General features: G+C 37.7%; 2 protein-coding genes across 2 annotated transcripts; both read right to left on the bottom strand.

Annotated features, from left to right (window-relative positions):
* Window positions 1-2,079: 2,079 nt before the first annotated feature.
* gucy1b2 (guanylate cyclase 1, soluble, beta 2) lies at window positions 2,080-18,513 on the bottom strand. Its single transcript, XM_015364143.2, has 15 exons — window positions 18,345-18,513; window positions 17,965-18,038; window positions 17,319-17,413; window positions 14,350-14,510; window positions 13,520-13,619; window positions 12,610-12,803; window positions 9,575-9,686; window positions 8,952-9,055; window positions 7,792-8,008; window positions 7,161-7,481; window positions 5,996-6,144; window positions 5,349-5,495; window positions 3,860-4,014; window positions 2,778-2,965; window positions 2,080-2,210 (listed from the first exon to the last, which is right to left on the bottom strand). Exons 1-15 carry the CDS (start codon window positions 18,345-18,347, stop codon window positions 2,080-2,082), a joined length of 2,151 nt encoding a protein of 716 aa, XP_015219629.2. The 5' UTR covers window positions 18,348-18,513.
* A 1,806-nt stretch (window positions 18,514-20,319) lies between these two features.
* On the bottom strand, window positions 20,320-25,696 carry LOC107079504 (uncharacterized protein C13orf42). The gene is made up of 3 exons (XM_015364139.2): window positions 24,812-25,696; window positions 24,358-24,502; window positions 20,320-22,034 (listed from the first exon to the last, which is right to left on the bottom strand). The coding sequence occupies exons 1-3, from the start codon at window positions 25,220-25,222 to the stop codon at window positions 21,793-21,795; spliced, it is 798 nt and encodes a 265-aa protein (XP_015219625.2). The 5' UTR covers window positions 25,223-25,696; the 3' UTR covers window positions 20,320-21,792.
* Window positions 25,697-26,356: the final 660 nt, after the last annotated feature.

The raw sequence follows: 26,356 nt of genomic DNA on the forward strand, positions 1-26,356 counted from the left end.
CCTGTCTGTGGGGGTCCTTATGCCCCAGTATAGTGATGGGGACACTATACTGTGAAAAGAAGCTGTCCTTCTGATGATATGTAAACTGAGGTCCCAGGGTGTTTCTCAAAAGTAGGGCTGTTGTCCTGGCCAGATTTCCCATTGGCCTTTACCCATCATGGCCTCCTAATAATCCCCATCTATGAACTGGCTTCATCACTCTGCTCTCCTCCCCACTGAGAGCTGGTGTGTGGTGAGCATACTGTCTTATCATTCAGGTGGTGGTGGAGGGGAGTCCCCATTACCTGTAAAGCACTTTAAGTGGAGTGTCCAGATATATATATGTAAGGAATTATTATTATCTCCAAAGCTGTATTAGTGTAATTTAGCTATCCAGGTTTGTATGACAATATGGCCCCGATATTAAAAATATTAGTCTAATCTACCAGCTACTTTAAACAGCTGAAACATTAAAAAATGGTTAAAAAAGTGATGCCTTTTGGCCTGTCTAACCTTTTTAATAATTAGTAGCTAATTGATCAGAGAATCTCATTCAGCCATTTCTTTAAAGAGGCCAGGCAAGAAGCTTGGACAATATGACTGTGTAGCTTGATCCATGTTGATTTTTCATTCGGCAGTATTCTAATTCTTTTTTTTTTAAACTCTGTAGTCTGCCTCTGAGTGCTTTGAAATTGACTTATCATCCACAGGCTTTGCTTTTTATTTTTAAGTCGGGAATCGGTACAAAAGACAATAGCCTCATTAACGGATTTCTTTTTAAATTTGCTGAAGTCCTGTTGATCTCATACTTCATCTCTGTAGCCCTCTTTTCACTGCTTCTAGTTAACTCGATTACCATTTAAATGCTGATTCACTGCATCGGTGAATCACCTGGGTGCTGTGATAATGTCCGAGATGGACATGCAGAATGACATACTCTATAGCTCAAGCAGGAAAAGGCCTGTAAGCCAGCTGTCCTCATACAACACAAATGTGTAGCCAGCAGGTGCAAATGAAACGTCTCTTTAAAGACTACGCTCTGTGTCAGCATGGGTTTCGTCTGTGGCAGATGGTTTGCTGCAGCAGTAAATCTGGTGATGAGGCTGCGAGATGAATAGGGGCCAATCTAGTTTATTTTGTACCCTGAAGGGGTCGGAACTGCAGGTTGGAGGACTTCATTTGCAAATTTCACATTTATTTAGCACTTGCTAGACTAGCTGGAGCAGTCACTAACTGTTCAGAATGTCCTTCTTTTAGAACAGTAGATGAATCCATTATGCTTCCATGTTGGATATTCCTTACATCAAAGAGACAAACACATTTTGAAATGAGACTACACAGTACAGGGAAGGGCTCAGGAAAGAGCAGCAATAATGCTATAAGAGCCATATTCAGGTTAAAATATTTAAATGTCCTGAAAAAATAAGTTCTTAAATGTAATTTATTATAAATGATTTATTTAATGCAAACTTCAATGAACACTCGGTACTTCAGATTGGGTTTTTATTGACTGAAGCAGTCTAATGAAAAAAAAAATGTATTCAAGTGGTTGTACAAATGGTGATTTGTATGTGGATCAAAATTCTGATTTATTCTAGGCCAAAGAGAATGAAAGCATAACTCAACAATGAAAGAAGAAGCACAAGTAAGTGTGCACATTTATTTAGGGCAGAAAATAGGAGACATTTGCTTCAGGTGATTTTAGTTTTTGACTTTTACTTAAAAGGAGTGTGAAGCTACCTTCAAATCTTAAGATAATGGTCTTAAAATTAATTTAAATATTAAATTTAATTAAAATGTATTAGGCTATAAAAACACACCATAGTTGTGTCTACCAGCCTTACACAATGAGAAAATATGAAGTTATGTCCCAGTTAAACACATTATAACCATTTTCCACTTTGTTATTAATCCTGGGAAGTATCCAATGATTTCAGTCCAAAATGATCTACTGTTACACAAGATAGCAGTCCCTGCACAAAAGTAAAGCAATGAAATTGTAGTAATAACACTAATGAATAAATGTCATAGTTTGTACAGTAACTGGTACTATGTCTGTAAAAGCCAGTTTTAACCCCTTGTGCACTTGTCATTAGTGGACTAAAGCAGGTGACAGAATTTGGAGTTTATGGCTTCATTAGAAAGGTCACCACCAGGTGGCAGTGTTGTCCCCTGGCTCTTTTCCTGCACAGCAGCCCCTAGTCTCCTGCTTTCAGCCTCCATGGTGTCATCTTGGGGAGAAAATAAAACGTTGAAAAAACATTCATATTTCCCAATTCATTGTGCTGGGGCTCATCAGAGCCGACACTATTTTTTTACTATACGATAAGAGCTTTTTGTTTTCTTTGTAGGTATAAATAATTCGTAACTTTTACTTAACTTTGCTTCTTTTTCCTCTGATTTGCCCCCATATTTTACATTGAGGCAATAGTTATCTCTCGTCCTTTTGACTAACTAAAGACTTGGCAGTTACTCTTCAGTTATATCTGAATATTTGAATATGGTTACAAAAAAACTAAGCTCTATACTTAAAAGAGTTGTGTTAGCTCTGTCATTTGTTTAGCTCAACGTTATCTTCTTGAACGATCATACCTGAGTGACAAATGTGTTTAAGGACATTGGTAGCTTACATATTTCAGAAAAAAATTATCCAAATGTATTCCCAGACATAAGTAGTTAAGTAGCATAAATTGCATAATTCATTTTAATATACCTGAATTAATTTTAGTTCTGTCAAATTCACTTTTTTTATTTTACTAGTCAAGATTTAACCACTGAGTTTTCCCACTTGTGCCTACCATCTCCGCCGTCTGCTGTCTCTTCTTTATCTTCCACAGACAGCAGTGGCTCTTTCAACTCTCTGCCCATTATCTCGTCCTCAGAGGCTTGTAAGTTCTTGAGAAGAAAGAAGGTAGACATCCTTCCCTTGCCTTTCACCTCAATTTCACCCCGTTCACTGATCTCAAAGCCTTTGTTTTCCAGGGCTCTGTAGAAAGATTGGGTAATATAAAATGCAATATTTTATTTACACTGTGGACGAAATAGGTCATAATTATAATGCTACTGTTCGTCAGTTTGATTTCCTCCCTTTTTCTTTTTGGTGCAGACACTGAAACTGAGATTAAATTAAAGAGCGATAAACCACCGATTTCAAGTCCCAGTTGTCGGTGAGATTACAGAGGTTTGTTAAAACACCTCAGGGTAACTCATCGACATTAAAATGGTGTGACTGCATTTTGGTCCAAAACCTTGAATTGTCCATCAAGGTACTCTAATGAAAATAGTAAAATGATCAAATGCAGATATCTAAATGTAATGTATCTCTACAAAAAGGCAGTTGACTATGACAGTTCTTGAAATGATACTATACTTGGTCCAGACTAAGATGCAGGATAGCCCAGTAATTCAAGTGATTTGGTGGTTAATTATAATGGGTCTCCATCAGTTGAAAGACAAAAATGCAGAGTACAGCATCCTGTAGTCTGCAGGTTCAGATCCAGACTGTAACACTGTGTGTTAATGGTTATATTAAGACACTGACTGATCCTGCCATTAATCAGTTAAATTAAGGAGTTGGTGGTTTCAAGTTAAGTTCTGTGTTAATTGTTATATTAAGGCAGGGATTGATCCTGCTAATTTTCAAATAAATTAAGGAGCTGGTGGTATTAACACTAATTAACACTAAGTGCAAAATGATAGTTTTGACCTTATTGCATGTGTGTTACATGGGGTTGGGGGAGTGGGGTGGCCACTAGAGGTATGTGAACACTAATAAATAACTGAATTGATGAGCAAGTTTCCTTGAATGATCCTGTTGCTTTTATACTGTATATGAACGTTAATCTGACAGTACCAAGGTAAGATTTTAAGCGTTGTGCACCTGTACGAAGTGGGGCTGAGATGGATGTGGTTGGGCACTCCATGACTCTCCATCCTGGAAGCAGTGTTGACCGTGTCTCCAAACAGGCAGTACCTGGGCATCTTCTCTCCTACTACCCCTGCCAGCACTGGTCCAGTGTGAATACCTACCCTGATCTGGGAGATTCACAATAACTTCCTGCTTAACATTGTGAACACATAAAAAACACCTGCACATGGGCCTAAGGAATTAGAGGTTCTACAAATGGTGATTTGTATGTGGATCAAAATTCTGATTTATTCTAGGCCAAAGAGATGAAAAGTAAAAGTAAGTGTGCACATTTATTTAGGGCAGAAAACAGGAGGCACTTGCTTCAGGTGATTTTAGTTTTTGACTTTTACATAAAAGGAGTGTGAAGCTACCTTCAAATCTTAAGATAATGGTCTTAAAATTAATTTAATTATTAAATTTAATTAAAATGTATAAGGTTATAAAAACACACCATAGTTGTGTCTACCAGTCTTACACAATGAGAAAATATGAAGTTATGTCCCAGTTAAACACATTATAGCTGTTTTCCACTTTGTTATTAATCCTGGGAAGTATCCAATAATTTCAGGATTTCAGTCCAAAATGATCTACTGTTACACAAGATAGCAGTATTATGGCTACCCCTGCCAGCACTGGTCCAGTGTGAATACCTACTCTGATCTGGGAGATTCACAATAACTTCCTGCTTAACATTGTGAACACATAAAAACCACCTGCACATGGGCCTAAGGAATAAAGGATAAACTAAAAAGAGGAATCCATGACATATGACAGAATTCTTCCATTCTCTCATTTTGTACCTTGCATATATCAAAACTAGAACTATAGTTTAATTTAAGTCTTGGTGTTTTCCTTTTTCAAAAAAACTGTACGTTTCCTGGAAAGTCCTTGTTTCATTCTATACCTAAATAGATTTCAGATATTTATTGTAAGGGCAGCGGGTGGGTGTAGTGGTCAGCATTCCTGCCTTGTGGAGCTGGGACTCTGGGTTCAATTCCAGACCTGGGGTGCTGTCTGTGTGGAGTTTGTTAGTTCTCCCTGTGTTTGTGTGGGTTTCCTTCCACACTCAAAAGACATACTGGTAGGTTAATTGGCTAAATTGCCATGGTGTGAGTGCGTGAGGCCTTTTTCATGTCCCATTGGCCTTTACCAATAATGGTTTCCTAATAATCCCCATCTAACTGGCTTCATCGCTCTGTTCTCCCCACTGAGAGCTGATGTGTGGGGAGAGTACTGGTGCACTATGACTGCTGTCGCATCATCCAGGTGGGGCTGCACATTGGCGGTGGTGGAGGGGATCCCCATTACCTATAAAGTGCTTTGAGTGGAGTGTCCAGAAAAGCGCTAATAAGTGTAAGGAGCTAATCATTATTATGTTGTTGTTCACAATGCCGTGCAGGCCTAAGAAGTCTTAAAAGACTGTGAATTGAGAGAAAGCATCACAGACTCAGACTGTTACCTGGATGGGATCACCTGTGATTGGATTTGTCACCTCCCTTGCAGCAATTCTCATTCCCAGGGCAAAGTTTGCCACTCGCTCTGCATGACTGTCGGCTGGGATGGGGACACCACCAACCACCATGTAGGCGTCCCCAATAGTTTCAACCTGGAGAAGATATACTTTCAGACAGATTTCTTCAGTCTTCGGTCTGCTCTAGATATTCCCATATTATTTGTGCTCTGGCTAACCAAGTCAGAGGCTGAATAGAGATCAATGGACAAACAAAAGTGCATGTGAGCAGAAATATCTGTAATATAAGAGTGACAAAATGAGTTTTCTTTTCGCATATACTGTACTGTACAGACATCTGATACTTAGCAAACAGAATGTCTTGCTTCATTATCAGGCTTACAAAGTAGATGAAATAGCTAACCAGGCATTAACCGTTTAAACATTAACCGTTTAAACCGTTTAAACGGTTAATGCCTGGTTAATAATAATAATAATAATAATAATAATAATAATAATAATAATAATTATTATTATTATTAACCAGGCATTAACCGTTTAAACAGACCTGGATGTGCATCAGACAAAGTGTTTGGAATATGTAAGGAGACATCAGAAATGTTAGAAGAGCAGCCTACATTGCACAGTAGCCATACCTTGTACACGTCATGGATGCTGGTCAGTCGGTCGAATTTGGAGTACATGGAATTCAGCATGTTGACAATCTGGATCGGCTCACATGCTGCACATATGTTGGTAAATGTTACTACATCACTGAAGAGTATGGTGCACTCCTTGAACTCTCCTGGTAGAAGACAAAACCACACGTTAAAAAAATGCCACACATTGCAAGCAGGCTTCTTTAAAGGAACTGCTCTCTAACCTGGCACATTCAGACAATGTAATATTATCTTTGTAATTTTGTATTGTATTTATAATGTAATATATTACTAACAATATATATATATAGTTTCTTCATGCAAAAGACATACTGTATGTTTTTTTGTTTAAAGTCACAAAAAGGACTCAGGACATGTAGAAAGAACAAAAACTAAACGCTGTGAGATATTGAATGTCACATCTCCAATTAACAAAAAACAACAACAACAACAACAACAACAACAACAATTTCATAGCTTCTTTTTCTGACCTTTCAACACAAAACTAGATAAATAAAAATATTCGCACCATTAAACAAGAAAAAAAATTGGACAGGGACTTGAAAATACTGTTTCTCCTTTTTGTTAAGTCTTCTTTTTATCCCGATTACTTGTTTGTTATTTGACTGCACTTACAGTACTTGTCCTGTTCAACACAATGTTCCATGTCAGCCATATTAATCCTACTGAGGGCTTCACACAGAATCAAAAGGGAGGCACTTACAGTTTCCAAAATCAAAGAAGATAGAACAATAGACCTGGCTGAAGATAAATACAAATAAATACAAAACCTCCAATATTTTCATTTTCATTGCAGATTTGTACCTAAAGCATAATTGGAATACCATGAATGGCATTCTATAAACACTTTTTATATTTCATTGTTTCAGATGCAGAAGAAAGGTTTCCTTTGCCGGCACACAGAATTATATTCTAGGTAAACTCTGAAACCACCTCCATTGTGCACCTGAAAATCTTGGTGGCTCTGGGGGTTTGCGGAAGTTTTTGCCTAGTTGATTGCACGATATTTTGTTCAGCATAACAGCTGATCAATGGTTTTTTCAAATACGTATAAAGTACAGTAAATTCTTTACATGGGCTGAGCCATCCTGCCGAAATCCGGTTCTGAAATGCTGAAACACAGACTGTGTGAAGTCGGTACCTGCTTCCACCTTTTTTCCTTCCTTGAGCTGGTTGGCGACGTGCCTGGGAAGCATGGCATACAGCAGCGTCTCCGTCTTCTTCTTCTCCACCTCCAGGGTCCTGGAGAGGATGCGCAGCTCCTCCTTTTTGCGCTCCAGCTGGTTGGAGAGCTCGATCTCGGCCAGGCGCTGCTGGTTGAGCAGGATGAGGTCGCGCGTGGTGTCGTGCTGGGCGATGTCCGCGATGTGCATGCCCCTCTCCTCCAGCTCCTGAAGGCTGCGCAGCTTGGGAGAGCACAGGTACACCATGCAGCCCAAGGCGTCCATCCACAGCATCTGCCCTGTGAGGTCAAGGACATACTGTACAGTACACAGGCTTCTGTCATCACTGGACTGGCAGTACAACTCTTGCCAGGAACCAATAAACTTTATTAAATGACTCCCATCCATGCTTTGGCTTTTTGGAGATCTGACAGAGCTACCTATCAACATTTAGAAAACGAACAGAAGCAATAAAGAGAATTACTCTACTGTGCAGTGCAGATAGTGCATCAAAGTGGTCATTACCAGTCATTATGACTTTGTGCCCGGCAGTAACAAAGCACAAGTGATACCTTTGGCGAAACTGGGGAGATCTTGTTGGGGCAGTACCTCTGAGCTTGAGCATAGGCTGATTCTTTGAAGATTCTGGCATCATTTCCCTGCGGGTCTTCAGGACAAACTGGCTGTTGATGAATTTCTTGATGCTGTCGATAGTGAAAGTGACCTGGGGGTGAATGATGCTGAAGTATTCGTTGAGTTGGATGTCCATGGTCTGCAGCCCAGGCACAAACTTCTGGATGTTGACTCCTGACTGCTTCACCCTCAGCTGTGAAACATCAGTTAATTTCAGAGAATCAAAAAACTCAGTTGAAGCAGTATTATTATGTTTTCATTTATTTACATAGTTCATGAATTTTATTTTTGCTAAAAAAAAAACTATTATATCAACTGATCAACCATTGCCCAAGTAATTCACTGCAGGCCCCTGTTAGACAAAAAAAGAGAATGAACAGGCACCATCTTTCTTAAGAAGAAGTTAATAGGAAAGAAAATGAAAGCATTATCAAGATAAGCAAGGATGGAACCGATACAACATACTGTAGATATGGCATGCGTGCAAAAAAATGATTCAGTTTTCATGCAACAGTATTAAGCCCCATCATTTGGATTTTTATGATCCCATCACCAGATGCCAGACAATATATTGTTTTGCAATGGAGTATATCATGATACTGGTTCTGGCAATTACATGAAATATATAGCCATAGTAGAAAAACACAGCATTCTCCATAAATCACTGCAATAAGTCACCAGACAGAGATTAGTCTTTTAATAGGTTTATAAATTGGTATGTAAATTAAAGGTAGTAACCAGACATAATTTAAAAAGCCTGTATTATAATTCTATCAAACCACACTTTTAATTATTTTATAAAATACATTGAATTAGAGAGATGCTGTGTGAAACTCCACTTAGGGACTAAACATATTTGCTAATCAGAAAACGTGGAGTGGGCTCGCAGGCAAGCTCTTTGGATATCATTATGTCACAAACTCTTAACTGGCATTGTCAAGATTAAATTGACTTGAACAGATGATCAGTGTTGCCTTTGTATCGTTGTAAAGCGGAAAGCGTCGAATTGTTCACACAAATAGGGATCGTGAGCTGTGGACTTGACCCTCCTAGGGCAGGTTTGTTTCACCCTGCTGATTAGGTGTTGTATGCCAATGGTATGAAGCTGGCATCCGTGGGATTACAACTGAACTTACTGCCCCGTCAAAGACGATGTGGAAGGGGAATGCGTTGCAGAAAGCTTTCTCCTCGATCCACAGCTTGCTGGGGTAGAATGGTGTGAATGAACTCACCAAGTTGCCTGAAGGAAAGTGAGACCCAGAAAGAGGACTGAGAAGTCCACAACTATCAAGCAGACATTGAGAGAGAATTATCTTTTGAGCAAAAAAATAGCCACAAAATAAAAATAAATTGCATACTTTATATTCATAGGTAAAAGAGGTTTCTTATGAGTACAGTTACAATAAAAACGTCTTTTCTTGATAATCTGAAAAGTAAACAACTTGGAATGAGAAAACATTTTTTCTTTACACAATCAGGTCGAGTCCTAATTTCTGAGAATTAAATACTATGCTCCCTTCATTTGACTTCATATAATGGGATGTTATAAGAAACTCCTGAATATTGTGAGTGAGATTATTTTCGACATGACAACATTTTAATATAAGCTTTCTACAAATCACATATTTGGTGACCTAAACCAAATGTAGAAGTCAGGACACCTTTTATTTTGTCTCTTTGAAAATCATGCTGAAAATATTTGAGAAATTCTCCAGCCTTTCTCTTGTCTATGTTAAATTAAATGTTAGAAAACACCAACCTTGTCCAAACATGACAATACTTCTCAGGATTTCCCAGTGTGTTCTTCTTCCAGAGCAATGAGGCAGTGCAGAATACTTTGCTTTCATTTTTCTTAAAGCTTCTTCCATCTCCTAATTTTGGCCCAGAACAAACAAGTCACTGGAAGAAAAACTACCAGCCTGTTGTCATTTTAGTCAAAGTATTAAGTTATCAATACGTTTTGAACTCAAGTTTGAACTCAAAGAGAGACAGAATGTCTAAAGGTACACACACAGGATGTGAGAGACAACAGAGAGTCACTTCAAAGTCATAGTTCCAGTGGGTGGATCCACTGCAGCAGGATGCAATACAAAAGATGTTGCTTTAAATCAGAACCCGTGCCAATCACAGCTATCAGATGTGCAGGCAGGCAGTGGAGGTCCTAACACTCAATTAGAAAAGGATTTTACTTCTTAGATTTAGAAGATGAAACTACAAAATTGTTATTATGGACTGTAGTGTTTTGATACAGTATTCTGCACTTGTAGAAGATCAAAACACCATAAAAATAATTAATACCTCAATGTTATACAGAGCTCTGTAGCAGCTTTTGTCATTTAAGGTGCTTTGTAACCAAGCTAATTATTGCGGGAAATACTTAAACAATGAAGGGAAAAGGCTAATGTGTTAAATTAATATTTTTTGCAGATGTTGACCTTCTAAAAACTGACAACATACCTCAAATTGAACAAATAGAAGTTCTATAATATTAGCATAGACAAGGCTGAGTTGTTATGGGTAATGGAAACACTTCCGATAAAAAAACTCTATGGCCTGATGGTATTTTTACCTGTTACACTTAATATAACAAGATCTATTAATAGACTGTTTGCATAACTATTGTTTGCATAACCCCCCTGCTGGTCTGGGTTTTCTTTCCGCCAGCTAGAGTATGTCTTCTGAATAACCAAGAAGACCTCATGCTCCTTCTTCCCCAGTGTGCTCTACCTCTGTGGATTCGTTAGGGTAATATCTGGAAATATCCATCAACAAAGCCTAGTCAAGTCATTCAATAGGTCTTACTTCTATTACATAGAAGGCAATGGGAAAGATAATTGGAGTAGAACTTGAGCACAATATGTATGGCAATAGCATTGTAGGGGACAGTCACCATATACTTAGATGAGTTAGGTCTTGCTTAACTAATCTGTTAGAGTTCTTTCAACAAGCATCATAGGATCTAAGCCTGTTAGATTAAAATTTTCTGATAGCTTTTCACTTTCTGAAAGTTCCGCATAAATCATTAATTCTCTAATTGCAGGTAATAGGCATTCACTGTGCACATCACATGGATGTTTCTAAGCTCTGCGCGAAAGGGATTTTAGGTGTTTACGTAGATTCTTCTATGTCCTCATGAAGACGAAATGGGTAAGCAGTAGAAACAAACTGCCTAGGTACTGTATATAACAAAATGTGTGAGATTTAATGAAAAAATATTAATTTTAAATCTAGTGCTCTAGTGCTTTAAAGATTTTTTAAAGCACTAGTCAAACCTTACTTATAATATTGTGTATAGAATAATCATGTATTATACCACAAAAGTACATTATAGCTTTATACTATACTTTTTGGAATGGCTGGACAAATTCGTCTCACTGAGCTACCAAGCTTCCAAATGAGCCAGCTAAACCGAACAGCCTTCTTTCTTTCCTTTGCAGCTTTGTTGTGTTCTTAAATAGTAATAATGGACTGGGCTATGTGCCTACACTGATGTGGCTTGTTCCCTTGTCCTGTCTGGCTGGATTGGCACTTGTCTGCTTCAGTTGCATGGCCTTCATCCCTCTGTCATATGGTTACAGTTCTGCTGGATACTTGCACTTCTTAGCCCTTTCTCGTGTTCATTTCAATTACAATTTTCACTTCCTTTGCATGTCTTCTAAGCTGTTGCACTGCAAGCCTTTTGGCTAGGTTGTCAGTCTAGATGAAAATGTATTCTCAAAGGACATATCTGGTGAAACGTGGGATTTGATTAAAATTAATTTTGGTGTGGATGCACCTTAAAGTCCACTGTGATAACTGGCTTATCCAAGGCATTAGTCTTTAGAGTGTATGAGCCATGGAAAAGGAAGAGAATGCCATCATGCATTCCTTAAAATATTTTCTTTTGTTCGGGTAAGTTATGGCAACGACGTGACATTTTTTAAAGCAAAGAACCACAATTCTTGGTTCTGAGCTGCAAAACTGTATTATCAGGATAGATTTGAGGAACATACTTCAAAGTGACTTGGGATCCGGTGTCTGGGAAATTGCAGGTGACATAGTCAGGTTAGCACTAGCAGCTTATGTTTAATTTTCATTCCTGTCTGACATTGTCAGTGGGTTCAGTGTAATTCAGGAAGCCCTGTGTAAATCATGCCCTTGTTGCAGAAACAAAGCATAATAATCTATATGACACATTGAGGTTAGAGGACCCTGCTGTTGTCTTTTTAATGATTGCTGAAGGCTCCTTAGAGTAAATGCATAATAAGCAATAGAAGTATGTTGGAGTTAATTCACTTTACACAATGTCTTGACAGCCCTAGACTGAATGCAGTCTTCTGTGTTTACCAACATTACCCCTTGTTCTTAAAACACTACACACTGTCCACATTTCTTGCCCTTATTATTCTACACTGGAGAGATGGTCATTCTTAAATTATTTTCTGGCAAAACCCTGAACTGCAAGCGGCAAAACTGCAGTATAAATGGTGTTTTTCAATTGTCTGTTGTAGCTTTAATCATCACTTCTTTTCTGCATTTACATTTTGTCCTTGGTTCAGTTATGCAAACAAATGGCCTGTGCAGTTAGGCTTACTAGTATGTGGTGATCATGGGTGTATTGATTTTGATGGAGCAGCAAAATAACATACTGTATGTGAAACAATTTGGTTTTAGCAAATGATACTTTTTGTCAATTAAAAAACTGACTTGGGGCCATTCATTTGGGGGGTGTTTGTTACCAAGCCAACAAGAATATGTGTAGATCTGTGGCTAGTAAAGCACATGCTGCTTTAATTTTGTACATATAAGAAGAACCTCTTTATCGTGTGTTTTGTCGGTGCTTGTGCCGCCTGCTGGTCTGGCTTTTCTCTTCACCAGGTGTGTCTTCTGAATAACCAAGAAGACCACGTGCTCCTTTTTCCCAGTGCGCTCTTCCTCTTCGGATTGGTTGAGGATGGTCATGCTGACTTGGCTGTTAAAAAAGTCTTTTGCTACCGCTTCAATTATTCCTGTAGGAAATGGAGTGAACAGAGAGTGGTATTAAACCAGAGAGTGGAGGTTATTTGAATTTTTTCCACTACCGATTTCGGGTTTCTTACTTCTTTATCACATGCGTTGTTACAAGGTCTTAGGTGTCACATTTTACTTTCACTTCCTCTGTATATTTTCATGTGCTCATCTAGAGGCATTATTACCACTTACTGAGCATGGGGAGAAAATTACAGGCATAAAAACTCCACTAAAATATACCACTGTGGTACACCTGCCTAGACCTTATTCAATTTTGAAGAGAACCTTTTTGCTGCAATTCAGTATAAAAGCTTCTTTAAGCTTTTCTGATTTACAGAAATTAGAATCACAGAGCAGACAAAATGACATGGAACAAGAAAAACAGACGACAAGCAACCCCTTCGTTCAGTAAAAGGTGTTTGTCCAAGAATTAAAATCCATGACACCTGATTTTTACACTCATTTTTAAAACTATATGACCATGTTTTACATGTGTTTCTGTGATCTTGAAAAATAATATTGCTTTGTAAAAAATTGTGCCATCGACAAAGCCTTGGAACACAGAAATACAGATAGGTTACACAAAAGAACTATGATGCACTTGTTGAGATGTTATCAGAAAAAAAAGAAAACTCCTTTCAACTTCCACTTACTTTAAGAATTGTACTGTATGCCTTTCATCCTCCATCTCCCACCACTGCGTTCTGCTTCTTACCTGGTACTATATGACACAGGCCTCTCCTGTCAGAATAGTAGTGAAGCAGCATTTTTCCATCTTCTCTCCTCTCCACCCGGAAGGAGGGGGCATTCATTTCCTGGACCAGACAAAAAGGTTGCTTGCTGATCACAGACAAAATAGGTACAGTAAATATATCAGCCAGTCTCGAAAGGAAAAATTCAAATTTCAGATTTCAACTTTCATCTTTCAGCCAGGTCAAGACCATCTCTAACTCCAAAGAGGAAATCGTTTTCTAAAGTTCCAAAAGTAACAGTATAGTATCTCTAAAAAAAATCTGCTGTATGCAGAGAACATAGCTTCCTTTTTATATTTCTATCAACCCCTTAACATATTACTGGTAAATCACAAAATAGATGTTACTGTGCTTCCACTGTTCTTTAACATGTAATGATAATTCTTAAATTTTCCCTAATTCTTATACTTTGGGCTGGTCAAACTGTGTCAAATATCTTGGACACCAGATTTTTTTTTATCACTATACCTCTGGTAAGATGCTTTTATGCCAAAAATCACCAACATCTTTGTACAGCAGTACTGTTTTATAAAAATAACTTAGGGCTGCTGACAGCATTTATCCTCCAGTGTTTATAAAAAGGTCAAAGAAATGAATTAAAAAACCAGAAATCAAACATATGGTCAGACTGAGGGCAGAGTGTGTTAATTCCTTCTGACTTAGGAAGTGAACAACAACTTTCTTTACTTCCCCCTTAAATAAGTATAAGTTTTCCCATACTAGACACTGAAAACAATTGTTAAGTTGCGGAAACGTTTTCACAGTTTTTCATCCATGTTTGAAGCAAGAGTACCTGATAGGAAAGTGCCAGGTAGCTGTGGAGAGCATCAAGGTTCTCAATGAATTCCATCAGGTTCCCCCCTAGTGTGCGCAGCATTCGGTCATAGCCAGACATCTTGCAGAAGCTGAAGAAATATTCTCCGAAGAGTTTCAGCACAACTTCAGAAGACACATCTGGTGCGAGGTGGAGTTAAAAGTCTTTTAGAGAACTGCTTGGGATAAGACGTGGTCACATCAACATATATAGAGTACCTATATTCAGGAAAACGTTAGTTACTCTTGTGCAATGTGCTTCCATATAAGAATTGTGTCGAGCATTATGAAAACAGCTGGTATGAGTGATGTATTGTAATTTTTTTATCATAGTTAAGCTGTGTCAACTTGTTCTTTTTAGTTAGTTTGCCGAAAGATGAAAGTTCTTGTTATACCATTTTTTAGTTGTGGACAATACTTGGATTTTGAAGGTTTGAGAAAGCACAAATGTCCTTAAAAGACTAGCTGGGGATATCAGCTGTCCAAGTCAGATTGTTTAATACAGATGTTTTACTGGGACAGTGGTGCTTTAATGCTGTCAGTGACATCCTGTCACATTATAAACAATTTCCTGATATTCGTTGGAAATTGTCACTAACTAAAGATAAAGAAGCTGAAAAATTGGAAGCTCAGCACAGCTTGGTAAGATAATATGCTAATTTCACACAAAAAAGATTCATATCCGAGTTTCAGTATGTGCTCTACTGGTCATAGGTTACTGCAATTAGCAAAGGAATATCCCCAAAAATTGGCATAAATGGTAGAGAAGATATGAAATACAAAATCTCACAGAACCCAGAAGGGCAATGCAACAAAACCCACAGAGACAGATCCATGGTGAAGAAGAAGAAAAGTAACCCAGTTCAGTGGGGACATTGTTAACACCTGCAGCCTCAGAGGCTCTGCAGTGCTGTGCTTTCTCTCTGGTCAACCCCACAGAGAGGGCTTCCACTCCATCCTGTTTCCATTCTCCAGCCAAAGGAAACCCCACCACTGATTAACTTGCTCCCTGTTGTGGTTCGTGCCACGTTCGCCCTTTGCGTACAGGCTCTGCAAAATTAATTCACGCCCCCTCGGAGAAGTTCACTGAAATCTGGGTTTAGCCAAACAAATTCATGCCTACATTTCAGTTCGTGCAACTTATTACACTGTTGCATGATTAAACGAAAACAAGAAGAATGTGAAGATGATTAGTGTTTGATAAATGAAAAACAAACATGACCCCAAATAACCGTACATTTTTCTTAAATATACAATGTTCAAAATTATTTACAGCACAGCAAGCGGCACGGCACAGATCCTCAATTCTTTGAAAACAGACAAGGTTCTTCCTGGAGGCTTTTAATAGGTTTAAGCCCCTTTCAGTAGGGATTGTTAACCATTCCTCCATCAGGAACGGCTCCAGATCCCTCAAACTGCTCAGCCTATAGTCATAAGAGGCCGTCTTTCATTCATATCACATAGTTTCAATTGGATTGAGTCCTAGAGATTGTGTTGATTGATCAAGAACATTGATTTTATGTTTCCTTAATGAGTTGGCGGTGTACTTTAGGGTCTTTACTGTGCTAGAAATTTCATGTGTCACTAAGTTTGCATTTCCTAGCAGAAGGAGACAAGGTTTTGGTTAAAATACTCTGACACACTTTGGAATCCCTCTATCCATGATTTTTAACAAGGGCACCAAGATCAGACGATGCAAAACATCCCCAACGACTTACCTCCTTGTTTCTTTTTCAACAAGACCTTTACATTTCTGTACTAATCATACTGCTGGCATGGCTGTCCAAAAACTCGATCTGTGTTTCTTATGCAGCCCCAGGGAGTTACTTGCTAATTTCTTTTTTCTGTCTTTTCTTTTTATGTACATACAAAAATACAGACCCCAGATTCACGAGGTCATACATACTGTAAAATGGTAGGTTGCGGAGGATGAAATGACAATTCCCAATTGATGGTGTGGATAAAAGTTTCTGATTTTATTTTTTTGAAAAGTCAGAATTGCTATTTGGGACTAACATTTTTATTGTTATTCCCATCCAATTTGGAAAAGGCAATTCCAGGTATGTGTATTTCACATCTTGGTTTGAATCTATGAACTTCATGATAACGCACAGAGAAGAGTAACAACGTTTGGATAGACTCCTCCAACCCACCTACCTCTGAGCCACTCATCTTCCAACATGTCTAACACAGGCTGCACAGGCTGCACAGCCCCATATTGCAAACTGGGTGCTGATTGGATAGGTGCCAAGAGGCCCAGAAGGGCTGCTGTGTTGCTAAGAGGGCCCTGGCCAACCAACCCCACCCTACCCTCTGTGATATCAAGCCTGGCTCTAACCTGCGTTTCTGGAGCACAGGATTCACCTGGGCCTTTATTTACTTCACACCTTTACTGACTGAGCCACTCAGGAGGCACCCTGCAAAACCTTCATCACCAAGCCACACTTTTTGATTTGGGTGGCAAGCATCCCGATGGCCTTGAAAGTCTTGATGATGGACACTGCAGCTGAAACATTTGATAGCCAACTCATCTTGCAGACAACTGTAACCAGTACCCTAACTTTAAACCTAATGTTAAACACTTCCTTGCACTTAGAGTGACTGCTAGCAAAATAAGAGACAAAAACACTTAGAAAGTAGAATTAAGGGTTGGATATTCATCCAAATAACAGAGCTATGCTTCAAACACAAAATTAAGAGAATAAGATTGCAAAGGGACTCATTCAGTATTTGACAATGGAAAGAAAAGGAACTTTACTCCATAACCAACAGTAAACCTGTATTTAAACCTAATTCCAACCCTATGTGATCTGATCCTATCTCTGAATCTAAACGTACTCCTGAACTCCTGAACTCCAATTCTAAACGTAACCTGAGGGTGGAGTTTGTGTTATTTTAGAACATAAGAAAAAAAGTTTAGAAATGAACCAAGTTGAAGGTTGGACTTACTGAGCATTTTACAGGCTTCTTTCACCAGTCTGAGGGTGATGACATCATCATAGACTTCGTAGGTCATGAAGGTGTCCTCAACTTCAGCTTGGATCCTGAAAAAATGAAATAAATGAAATGAAGTATTTTATTCCCATTTCACAGGACACAAAAAGGGAACTACGGGGCTGTTGATTATTACAACAGTTAATACAACAGTAGGAGCTAATAAGTACAGTATATGTAGTGTATAGCATAGTTAGAATCTGTTGAATGAAGAATTTGTTGCCATACTTCATCTTAATGAACTGAGACGCTCACAGGTTTCTGAATTACAGCAATGGTTTACAACAGAAAAAAGTTAACAGAGATTAAAATTGTAATATTTTTTGCATTTTATTTTATAATAAAAAGAAAAGAAGTAAATTCCCATTTTAAATAGTAAACATCTCAAATTCTCTAGTAAATAATTCAACCAAAAGTAAATTCCTTACTTTTGTTAGAATTATTTTAATAAATGTATGAGTCATAGAAACATTACAGTTTTTGTCTGTCCTTAAAATGTTTTATTACTTGTAATTGACCAAAAGCCCTTAGGCACTGTTCACAAGAATATTTATTTCTCTACATACCTTAATATTTACAAAAATATTCCTACAGTACACACCTTAGTTTCTCCCATGTTTCTTCACCAAATTTCTCAACAACCAGAGATTTAAGGCAGGTATTGATGAATCCATACTGTAAACAATAACAATCCACAAGTGAGTCATTAATAATATTTGTTTTGTAGGACTGAAATACAACAAGGTTTTGAAAAACAAAGTTAATATTTGACATTATTCGTATATTAGGTCTGAAGCCGTAACCTCATAATATACCTACGATATAAAATTCTGCAGTCGAAAAAGGTTGAGAGCTCATGTCTGGATAAACATTTCCAAAGGAAATACATTTCTTAAAAAATCTAAACGTGTGCATCCCAAAGAAAAAATGAGGGCTAAGTATTTAAGCTCCTGGGTATGTGAGTTGAATGCGTGTACTCACCATCCTTATGGTCCTTGTGTCCAGTTGTGCAGCTTTCCTCTTCCTTCTGTTGCTCTTTTCATTTATTGCTGTTCTTTTGACTTATATCAGTCAGCTCTGCATCTCAGAAGCAAAGCGTCCCCCCACAGACCACATAAACACCCCCAATGGGGAATGAGCTATTCTAGTGTCCAGACAGCTGTGTCGTTTCAGCCCTTAGCAAGTTAAACCTGGCCCTCTGGTAAAGGGATTGGCCAACGCACAGGTTGAGCACACCAGTAAATTGATTTTACACCTTTTTTTTTTTCCATTTCAGATGGCAGATGGTGTCCTGGCCAACAAAATCCATTCTGAACAATATGACATTTAAAATATTGTTCGGTGGTCACTGTGTAAATAGATAGCGCTTCTTGTCAGTGGCTTTCCAAATCAGTGCTAAGAAATACTAAAGCAAAGAAAATAACTGGTAAAAACAATCTACACATATCGTTACTTTATCTGTTCAGTGAGATAATTATTACACCCAAAGTTCAATTAAGAGACTTTTAAAAAGAGAATTATATTACAAGCACTTCCCCAGTCATTGATCCTCTCTAGTTTTCTCTTTTTTGGATTTGTTTCTGCCCTGCGTTTGCATTGAAGACTTAAGCAACACAAAGGTTGAGACCATAAGCTGATAAAGTGGTGTTTCATGTAATGTGGAATACATAACTTATTGTACAACTATTCCTGGCTCAATGTCATGTTATTATTCTTAAGAGGGATTAATTTAGCAAATTAATTAAGAAATGATGATCTCAAACATTTTCTAAACCCACAATTTGTAAAACTCCGTGAAAGACTGGGATATACTGCCATCTTGTGTTCAATATGGGACATTACCTTTAACAAAGAATTCCAAAGAGAAAACTAAAACGGCAGCACTGTCTAGTATACTTGACGAGCAAAACACACAAAGGTCAAACTTCAAGAACAGACCACTGCACAGAGTGTCTTTCAATTCATTTAATATAGAACTGCAAAGACCGAATTTTAACTGTCCCCCAGCTAATTAATGATTGGTGTATCATACAAAACTAAGAGAAAAATCAAAGAAAAAATGTAAGAAAGGAATATAGAAAAGGCAGCAAACATGAAACTCTAAGTACCAAATTAAGTCATTTTCAACATACCTACATTACTGTACAAAAGTCAATTGAAACGTTTCACTGTCTTCACTAATCTTCCTGTAGAAACACAATTGTATAGCATCTTCTGAAAGTGTAGCCATTGTAGTTAACAGTTAATCCTGTTATATACTGTATGTATTTTGCAGTACCAAAGTACCCATTTAGCTGTATGATTACAAAGTAGAGGTAAAAACGATTTTAATGATGAAGACTGCCTGACAATGAAAATGACAATGTGTCCGTTAGATGTAATTAGTGAATGTGTGAGTTACAATAGCTGCCACAATTTCACATTCCTAACTCATTTACAGTGAATGTTGTTGTGTTCAAATCTTTGCAGATTAGGATCAATAAAATTTATGAATTGATCAAATACAAACACTTGGTTTCTTCTTGCCCAGGGTCAGCTGTATGAATAACAGTCAAAGCTGTTATAATAGTACAAAGCAACAATGGAAGCTTTGAATAAATCACTGATGCTCATTACATACATATATTATAACTCCTTACCACGTCCTAACACCTACAGTATGCACAGCAGTGGAATTATCTGTTACCCAACAATTACTGGCACAGGTGGGTAGCTGCGTCAGCATCCATAGTCTGCAAAGGAACAAGTTATAGGTTTATTCCATGCTGAAAAGAGAAGAGAGAAAACACAACGTCTGGCTGTGAAGCCTTCTTTGGGTGGGAAGAAGGCCTGAAGAAGGCTTCACTGCCGAAACGTTGTGTTTCCTCTCTTTTCTTTTCAGCATGGAATAGACCTTTTACTTGTTCCAATTAGTGGCACATGTTCCAATTAGTTCCAATTAGTGGCACATTTGTGTCCCAGTGGAACAGATATTGCTTTGTTTATACATAACCAAATACCCAAAGATAATGAAAACTTTAATACTTTAAACGACAGCACATTTACAATATTCTGCATATTCTAAGGGAACTAAAGTGGTCACAAAGTGTTAATAATTAAAAAATAAAACAGCACGTACTAATATTTGACAAACAACTTTATATCATATCACTTTATAACATACAAAGAAGTTCTATGTTCTGTCGTTGTCTTAATTCACATAAAATGAGATACCATCTAGTGTTCTTAATCATGCATCCAATATATAGTAAAAAGAATTTGTGTTCCACTTAAATCACTTTGAAAAAAGATGTATTCAATGAGATTTTGTTTACTGCTTATGATTTGCACATGAATTACAGTTATATGATACTATTTTTTAAAAATATATATTTTCATGTAATTGATTTGAGACATAGTTATCCTGGAACATAAACCAGTGAGCTTCATCCGGCCAAACGGAGCTTACTTACTATGTTTGAATATTTTTTGGCTTAGCACTTTTTCCTGTTAGCCATAACAAAGATGTAGGACGTGTGACAATGTTCCTGACAAATGAATAAACAACATCAAAGAACATTCATTTTATTTTATGGCTCCAAGTTAACTCATAGTTCAAACAATTTGTGATGGGAAAACCGTTATTGGGAATGGCTGCGAGTCTGACTAACGTCTGAAGCTGACAACTGAAAAAATGTTTCCAGAAAGTGCACGTACTTGAAAGGAAGCTTTATATGCCCCTGAAATAGATATCTCTCAACGTAACTATGTTGTGCATTATTCATGAGAAACTAAGGAACAGTGTATCTCCCATTAGTTGGCCAGGAAACAGAACTGTCCTGTATATTCCTTTATTTTTGGTTAGAATTCTGAGGGGTTAGTCGACTGGAAGTCAATAAAATAGGTCAATAGTAATGATCACATCCAGAGATAATTAACACTGTGAGCTTCCACAGATTCCTTTATCAATTACAACTATTTGATCTAGAGGTATTTATTACCATTCTTAATGGTCTTGTTAATTCCACATAAATACTTTTCTTCAGGGCCTATTATTTCTGTTATGTACAGTATATGCAATATTATAACATAACATTGAAAAATCTGAACATTTCTTCTGAATAAACCTGAATTTTAGTGACATAACTATGGGAGTCCATTCATATGGGAACATACGGTATAATCCATCTCTGAAGCACAAACCTGATTTTTGCATTTTTGTAGATGAACATTTATTGTTTTTAAAGGATATCAAAATTGATTACTTTTCTCTTAAACTGCTTTTTCAGTGTTGTGTAGTGACAGATCAATGACTGTAAATTTTGAGCTTTCTGTTTGACATGGCCAAGCTGTCTTTTCCTGCCAACAAACAAACAACAACAAATCCTAGATTTTAATAGATTAAAAAAATAATTTAAAAAGAAAGATGAATTTTGGATTAAATGTGAGGTCACTCATTTTTATTCTTCAGTTTTGGTTTGAATCGTAGTGTTTGAAAGGCACTTTCTACAACTTTGGGTAAATGTATCGGGTTTCTCTGCAGCTTTTTTTGGCTACTGACTGTTCCATTCTCATTACTCCTTTGAGATTTCCTGCTGGACTTCTTCAGCTTTGCCTCGTCCATGGAGAACCGCCTGGGATCCCTTAGCATCCAGTTAGAGTGCAAGTCGTGGTCACTGGTACTGGTGGCAACTAGGAGGAGAACATGGTGCAGAAGGAAATACTGGATGAAATGACTAGCATTCAGCTTTTAAACAGAACATATAAATTACTTTTACACTTAACTGATTAAAGAGTTGACTTACATTACTCATTCTTACCCTTCACATGCCTCTAGAGCACTGCCTCTTTGTCTGCCTGACTTTGCTGGTTAGCTAGTTCTCCTCTTTGTCACTTTACACCACTTACTCCTGCATGCCTTACTGAACTGGTATCACACATGAAACCCACTTCCTGTTTGTTCGACTCCATTCCCTTTGTCTAGTTTAGCTCCCCGGCTTTTGTCCTGTGGAGCTTAACATTATAAATGACCTCCTAGGCTCTGGCCTACTTCCAGAAAATTTTAGAACTGCTGTGGTCATTCTAGTCTTTAAAACTGCTTTGGAACAACTCAGATAGTTTTAGGCCCATCTCTGACTTTATATAAGAACATGTTAAGGTGCAGCTAGTCATTTCACTCTCAATTAACGTTGCAAACCCTTTCAATATGAATTTAGACAATGACACAGCACTGAAACTGCACTTGTTAATGTCACGGATGTTCTCCTAATGGCATGCTTCGGTAGCACAATCTGACTTTTCTTAGAACTCAGCGCTGCTTTAAATATTGCATACCATAACATTTTACTTACTCTGCTGTAGAGTTTGTTTTGTGTCTCCATTACTGCCTGTAACCACTTTAAATGTTGCCTCAGTGAGTTTCAATATTTTATTTGTTTGGTACATTTAATTCTTAGGTTGGATTGGTTACACAGGGCTCAATATTTGACCCCCATGGAATTCAATATTTACATATTTTTTCTCTTGGTGAGATACTAAAATTAAAGGGTCTGAATTAAAACTTCTATGCAGATGAAATTGAAACATATATTAAACCTCACTCCAAGATAGGTGTTTCATCACCTGATTGTATTTCTGATTTAGTGAGAAAATATGTGTAACATTGTTTCAAAATTAACAATGATAAAGGACGTTTAGGACTGTAATTAAACATAAATATTCCTTACAAAACGTCATAAAGTTCTGAAAGTAATTTCAACAAACATTACAGACAATTAGGAACACTTTACAATTTGACATCCCCCTAATTAGGAACATAATACAGTCTAATCAACAATATCCAGTTATAACAGATTAGATTACATCCTAATCTCACTTCTGTTTGCCTACATATATAAGTCTCGCACCCAGGATTTCCTTTGGTATATCTCTCTCATATCCCTCTGCCTCCCCATCTGCACCCCTGCAGCAAATTCCCTGGCCCAGTCCACACAGAAGTGAGACCTTTGGGCAATGTATCCAGCCTTGTATAGGCTGCTATTCCCTTACCTAGCTGAGCCTCGCCAAATATTTTTTACATATTGATCTCTCTCTTGCCTTCATTAGGATGTAACTGAATTTCTGAAATATTATTCTAGCCTTAAAATACAACATGAGAGAACAGACAACAGCCTTTAAGGAATGCTAGTTAAAGTTCACATCTGGAGAAAAGGCTCACTGGGGCCGTGCACACACTTGTTGACTACTTCACAGCTGGCTGGATACAGGTCAGTGAGAGTTCAGATGAGATACAAATCATTTCAAATTTAAATGACAGAAATAGGGGCTCAAGGCTGTTTTCAATCAGATTGAAAATCACCGAAGACTATACATGTATTTTGTCCTTATATGTGATACATCTTCCAGGCATTTCGAATTGGGCAACATTACTTTATTCATAGAAGATATTTATTTTGTTACTTTAAATTTCTGTGTTTATGTTATGTATTCCTCTGGAAACACTTTCCAATAGTAAGAGCACTTTACACAGATACTCATCACATTCACACACACACACACTCATCAGGTCGGTTTATGCACATCGTCTGTCTGTTTGCACACAATGCAATCATCACAGATTGGGTCCTTTTAAGAAAACATTACAATTTCAGGAGTCAGAAGTTTAGTAACAACAAAGAAAACAATATTTTAATTTTCCTGGGGATTCTTCAGAATAATACCAGATGAATAAATGCATTTGCTTGTGAAATTATTCCACGTAAGGAACAGTGAAGAGGCAATCAAAGTCAAAGTTTTATCAAGATGGATATAATAGAAGGGTAAACTAGTTTTACTTCACAGCGTTTTGGTGGTGAATATCAAATTAAGGGAATATTGGGTATATTGGGATATTTCTGTCTTACCATTTGAGAAGGAAAAGGCACAAAACAACAACAGCAATAACAACAACAACACCACACACCCAGATAATCACAAAAAAGAGTTTATAACAGAGTGGTCATATTTAGACACCTACCAATGAAGTCAACATCTGCATGTCCATCATCTGTATATGGTCTACTCTTCTTTTCTGAGTCATAACTGGCAATGACCGCATCAAAATACTCAAGAGTGTTGACTTCGTCAGGAACAGGGGGCGCCTTAGCTTTTGTTTTCGTTGTCTGCGAATCACAATACAATGAAAAGAGTGAGATAGGAGATTGTTAAAAAAATCAACGAATGCTTAATTTTGTCGACTCAAAATTTCTTTAGGAAAAGACATCCAGTTTTCAGCTGAGACCACAACTGAGATTCTCATCTGGCTATGTTAATGTGCAGTATATGCGAACTTCTCCTGTGGTCTGTTTCGGTAACTGATATACAGTATAACCCAAACTGCTGGGGCACTACCGGCGGCAATAAAAACATAGTCAAAAACTAATGCAATGAAATGACAATTACAGTACCACGTGGATATTTCAGCAGATTACCTTCTTTTCTTTCTTAGGGGATGGCGAAGAAGCCGACTTTGCCTCTGTAGACGCCGAGGAATGGTTTGCTTTGTTGACGTTGCTTTTCAAATTGTTGACGCTTTTGAGGTACTGTCTCCTCAAAGCCATTAAATCCTCCAGATACTGAAGGCAGTCCTGAGTCCTAGAGTATAACCAGACCCGGTCCTCTTGTTTATAGTAGTAAAGTGCGGTCGACTCAATACTTATGGAGCTTTTACTCCTTTTTAAAGAAGAGTCGGTCGTCTTCTGACGACTGTCTCCCACGATGAGCATCGAGGTGCTCCGCACCAACTTCACCGTACACGCTTTATGATAGAGGTCCGACTGGCAGCCATCCTTATTTCTTTGTCCGTGGTTGGGACGGAAAACGGCGTTTATTTTCTTAAACATAGAGCCTTACCGTCAGGCGAGCTCACAGCCAACTCGTTATGTTTGGAAAAACACATTCACGGCGATATATCGATATTTTCTAATTTCGCCCTGCGAAATTAACAAACAAAAATTACGCGGATTTCCAAAAGCAGTATTTTTACATGCTTGTATTCTATTGGGTCTGTTCCTTTAAAGTATAGAAATACTTAAGACAATCAAATGCAAGAACAGGAGTAGTAACAACAACAGTGGTTTTCAAAATTTAGCCCAGGCTGTAGTACTACTTCTTTGGCCTTGTGGAATTTCGCAGGTCCTTGTCCATGGTCCTGAAATACTGTTAGCGCGGGAAATAAAACGCACTTTAAATAAATAGCTAATTTACAACGACAAACAACGTCGGTTTATCCGACGTCCTCAGCAGCAGTTTTCCAAGTTTAAGCATAATGATCGCCACAGGAGCTCCTGGAAGTGTTCTCCTACATGTTGTAGTGTGCCATGGCAACAGTCCCCGAAATACTATCTGGCACAGCGTCATTATTATTGAAGAAGAACAAGGCTCGGGTGTCCTTGTCAAAGTCTAACAGATACAAACTCCCTGTAAAATTATTAAGAGCACAAAACACCATCCGTTAGTGTCCGTATCACTAAATCTGCTTGTGTCTATAATTAGAAAAAAAAATAAATGAACAACAAATTAAAATTTCTCTTACTGCCAGGGCGTTCTTCTTTGGTAATGCTGTTCATCTAGTGTGGATGTTCCCAGCCTTTATTGTTATAATTTCCCACTAGTGTGAAGACAACTCAGATGGTTCAGATGTATCCTGAATTTTATAAAGCTCTTGGTATCTTACAGCTAATCTTGGTCATCTCTGGGACTACCCCATTAGATAAACATGTACTTTTTTATATACATCTGTTAAGGAGCTGTGAGAAACCTTAGAAATCACTCATATAATAAAATGCTATAAAAATACATAAATAATGTGTAGCTGATTACAAACTGTTTTTTATAAGAAACTGTGTTTTATAACATAATCAAAGTGCCCTAACATATTCCATGATTCTACTTTGTTCCAAATTGTTTAAGTGATAAATACGAGTAGTGCAAGTTAAAGTTTTCTAAGCAAATAAATAATTGAAAAACTTTGCGGC

Source organism: Lepisosteus oculatus, chromosome 15 (genome assembly GCF_040954835.1).
Source record: "Lepisosteus oculatus isolate fLepOcu1 chromosome 15, fLepOcu1.hap2, whole genome shotgun sequence".
NCBI lineage: Eukaryota > Metazoa > Chordata > Actinopteri > Semionotiformes > Lepisosteidae > Lepisosteus > Lepisosteus oculatus.

What these genes read in the sequence shown, in the direction of transcription:
- LOC107079504 (XM_015364139.2), bottom strand. Translation starts at nt 25,222, where the DNA reads ATGTTTAAGAAAATAAACGCCGTTTTCCGTCCCAACCACGGACAAAGA. An exon ending in CCCCTAAGAAAGAAAAGAAG is followed by an intron (nt 24,503 to 24,811) that starts GTAATCTGCTGA and finishes TGTGATTCGCAG; the next exon opens with ACAACGAAAACAAAAGCTAA. An exon ending in TGCAGATGTTGACTTCATTG is followed by an intron (nt 22,035 to 24,357) that starts GTAGGTGTCTAA and finishes TTCTCCTCCTAG; the next exon opens with TTGCCACCAGTACCAGTGAC.
- gucy1b2 (XM_015364143.2), bottom strand. An exon ending in ACAAAACACACGATAAAGAG is followed by an intron (nt 9,687 to 12,609) that starts GTTCTTCTTATA and finishes GGCCAAAATTAG; the next exon opens with GAGATGGAAGAAGCTTTAAG. An exon ending in ACATCGTCTTTGACGGGGCA is followed by an intron (nt 8,009 to 8,951) that starts GTAAGTTCAGTT and finishes GATGTTTCACAG; the next exon opens with CTGAGGGTGAAGCAGTCAGG.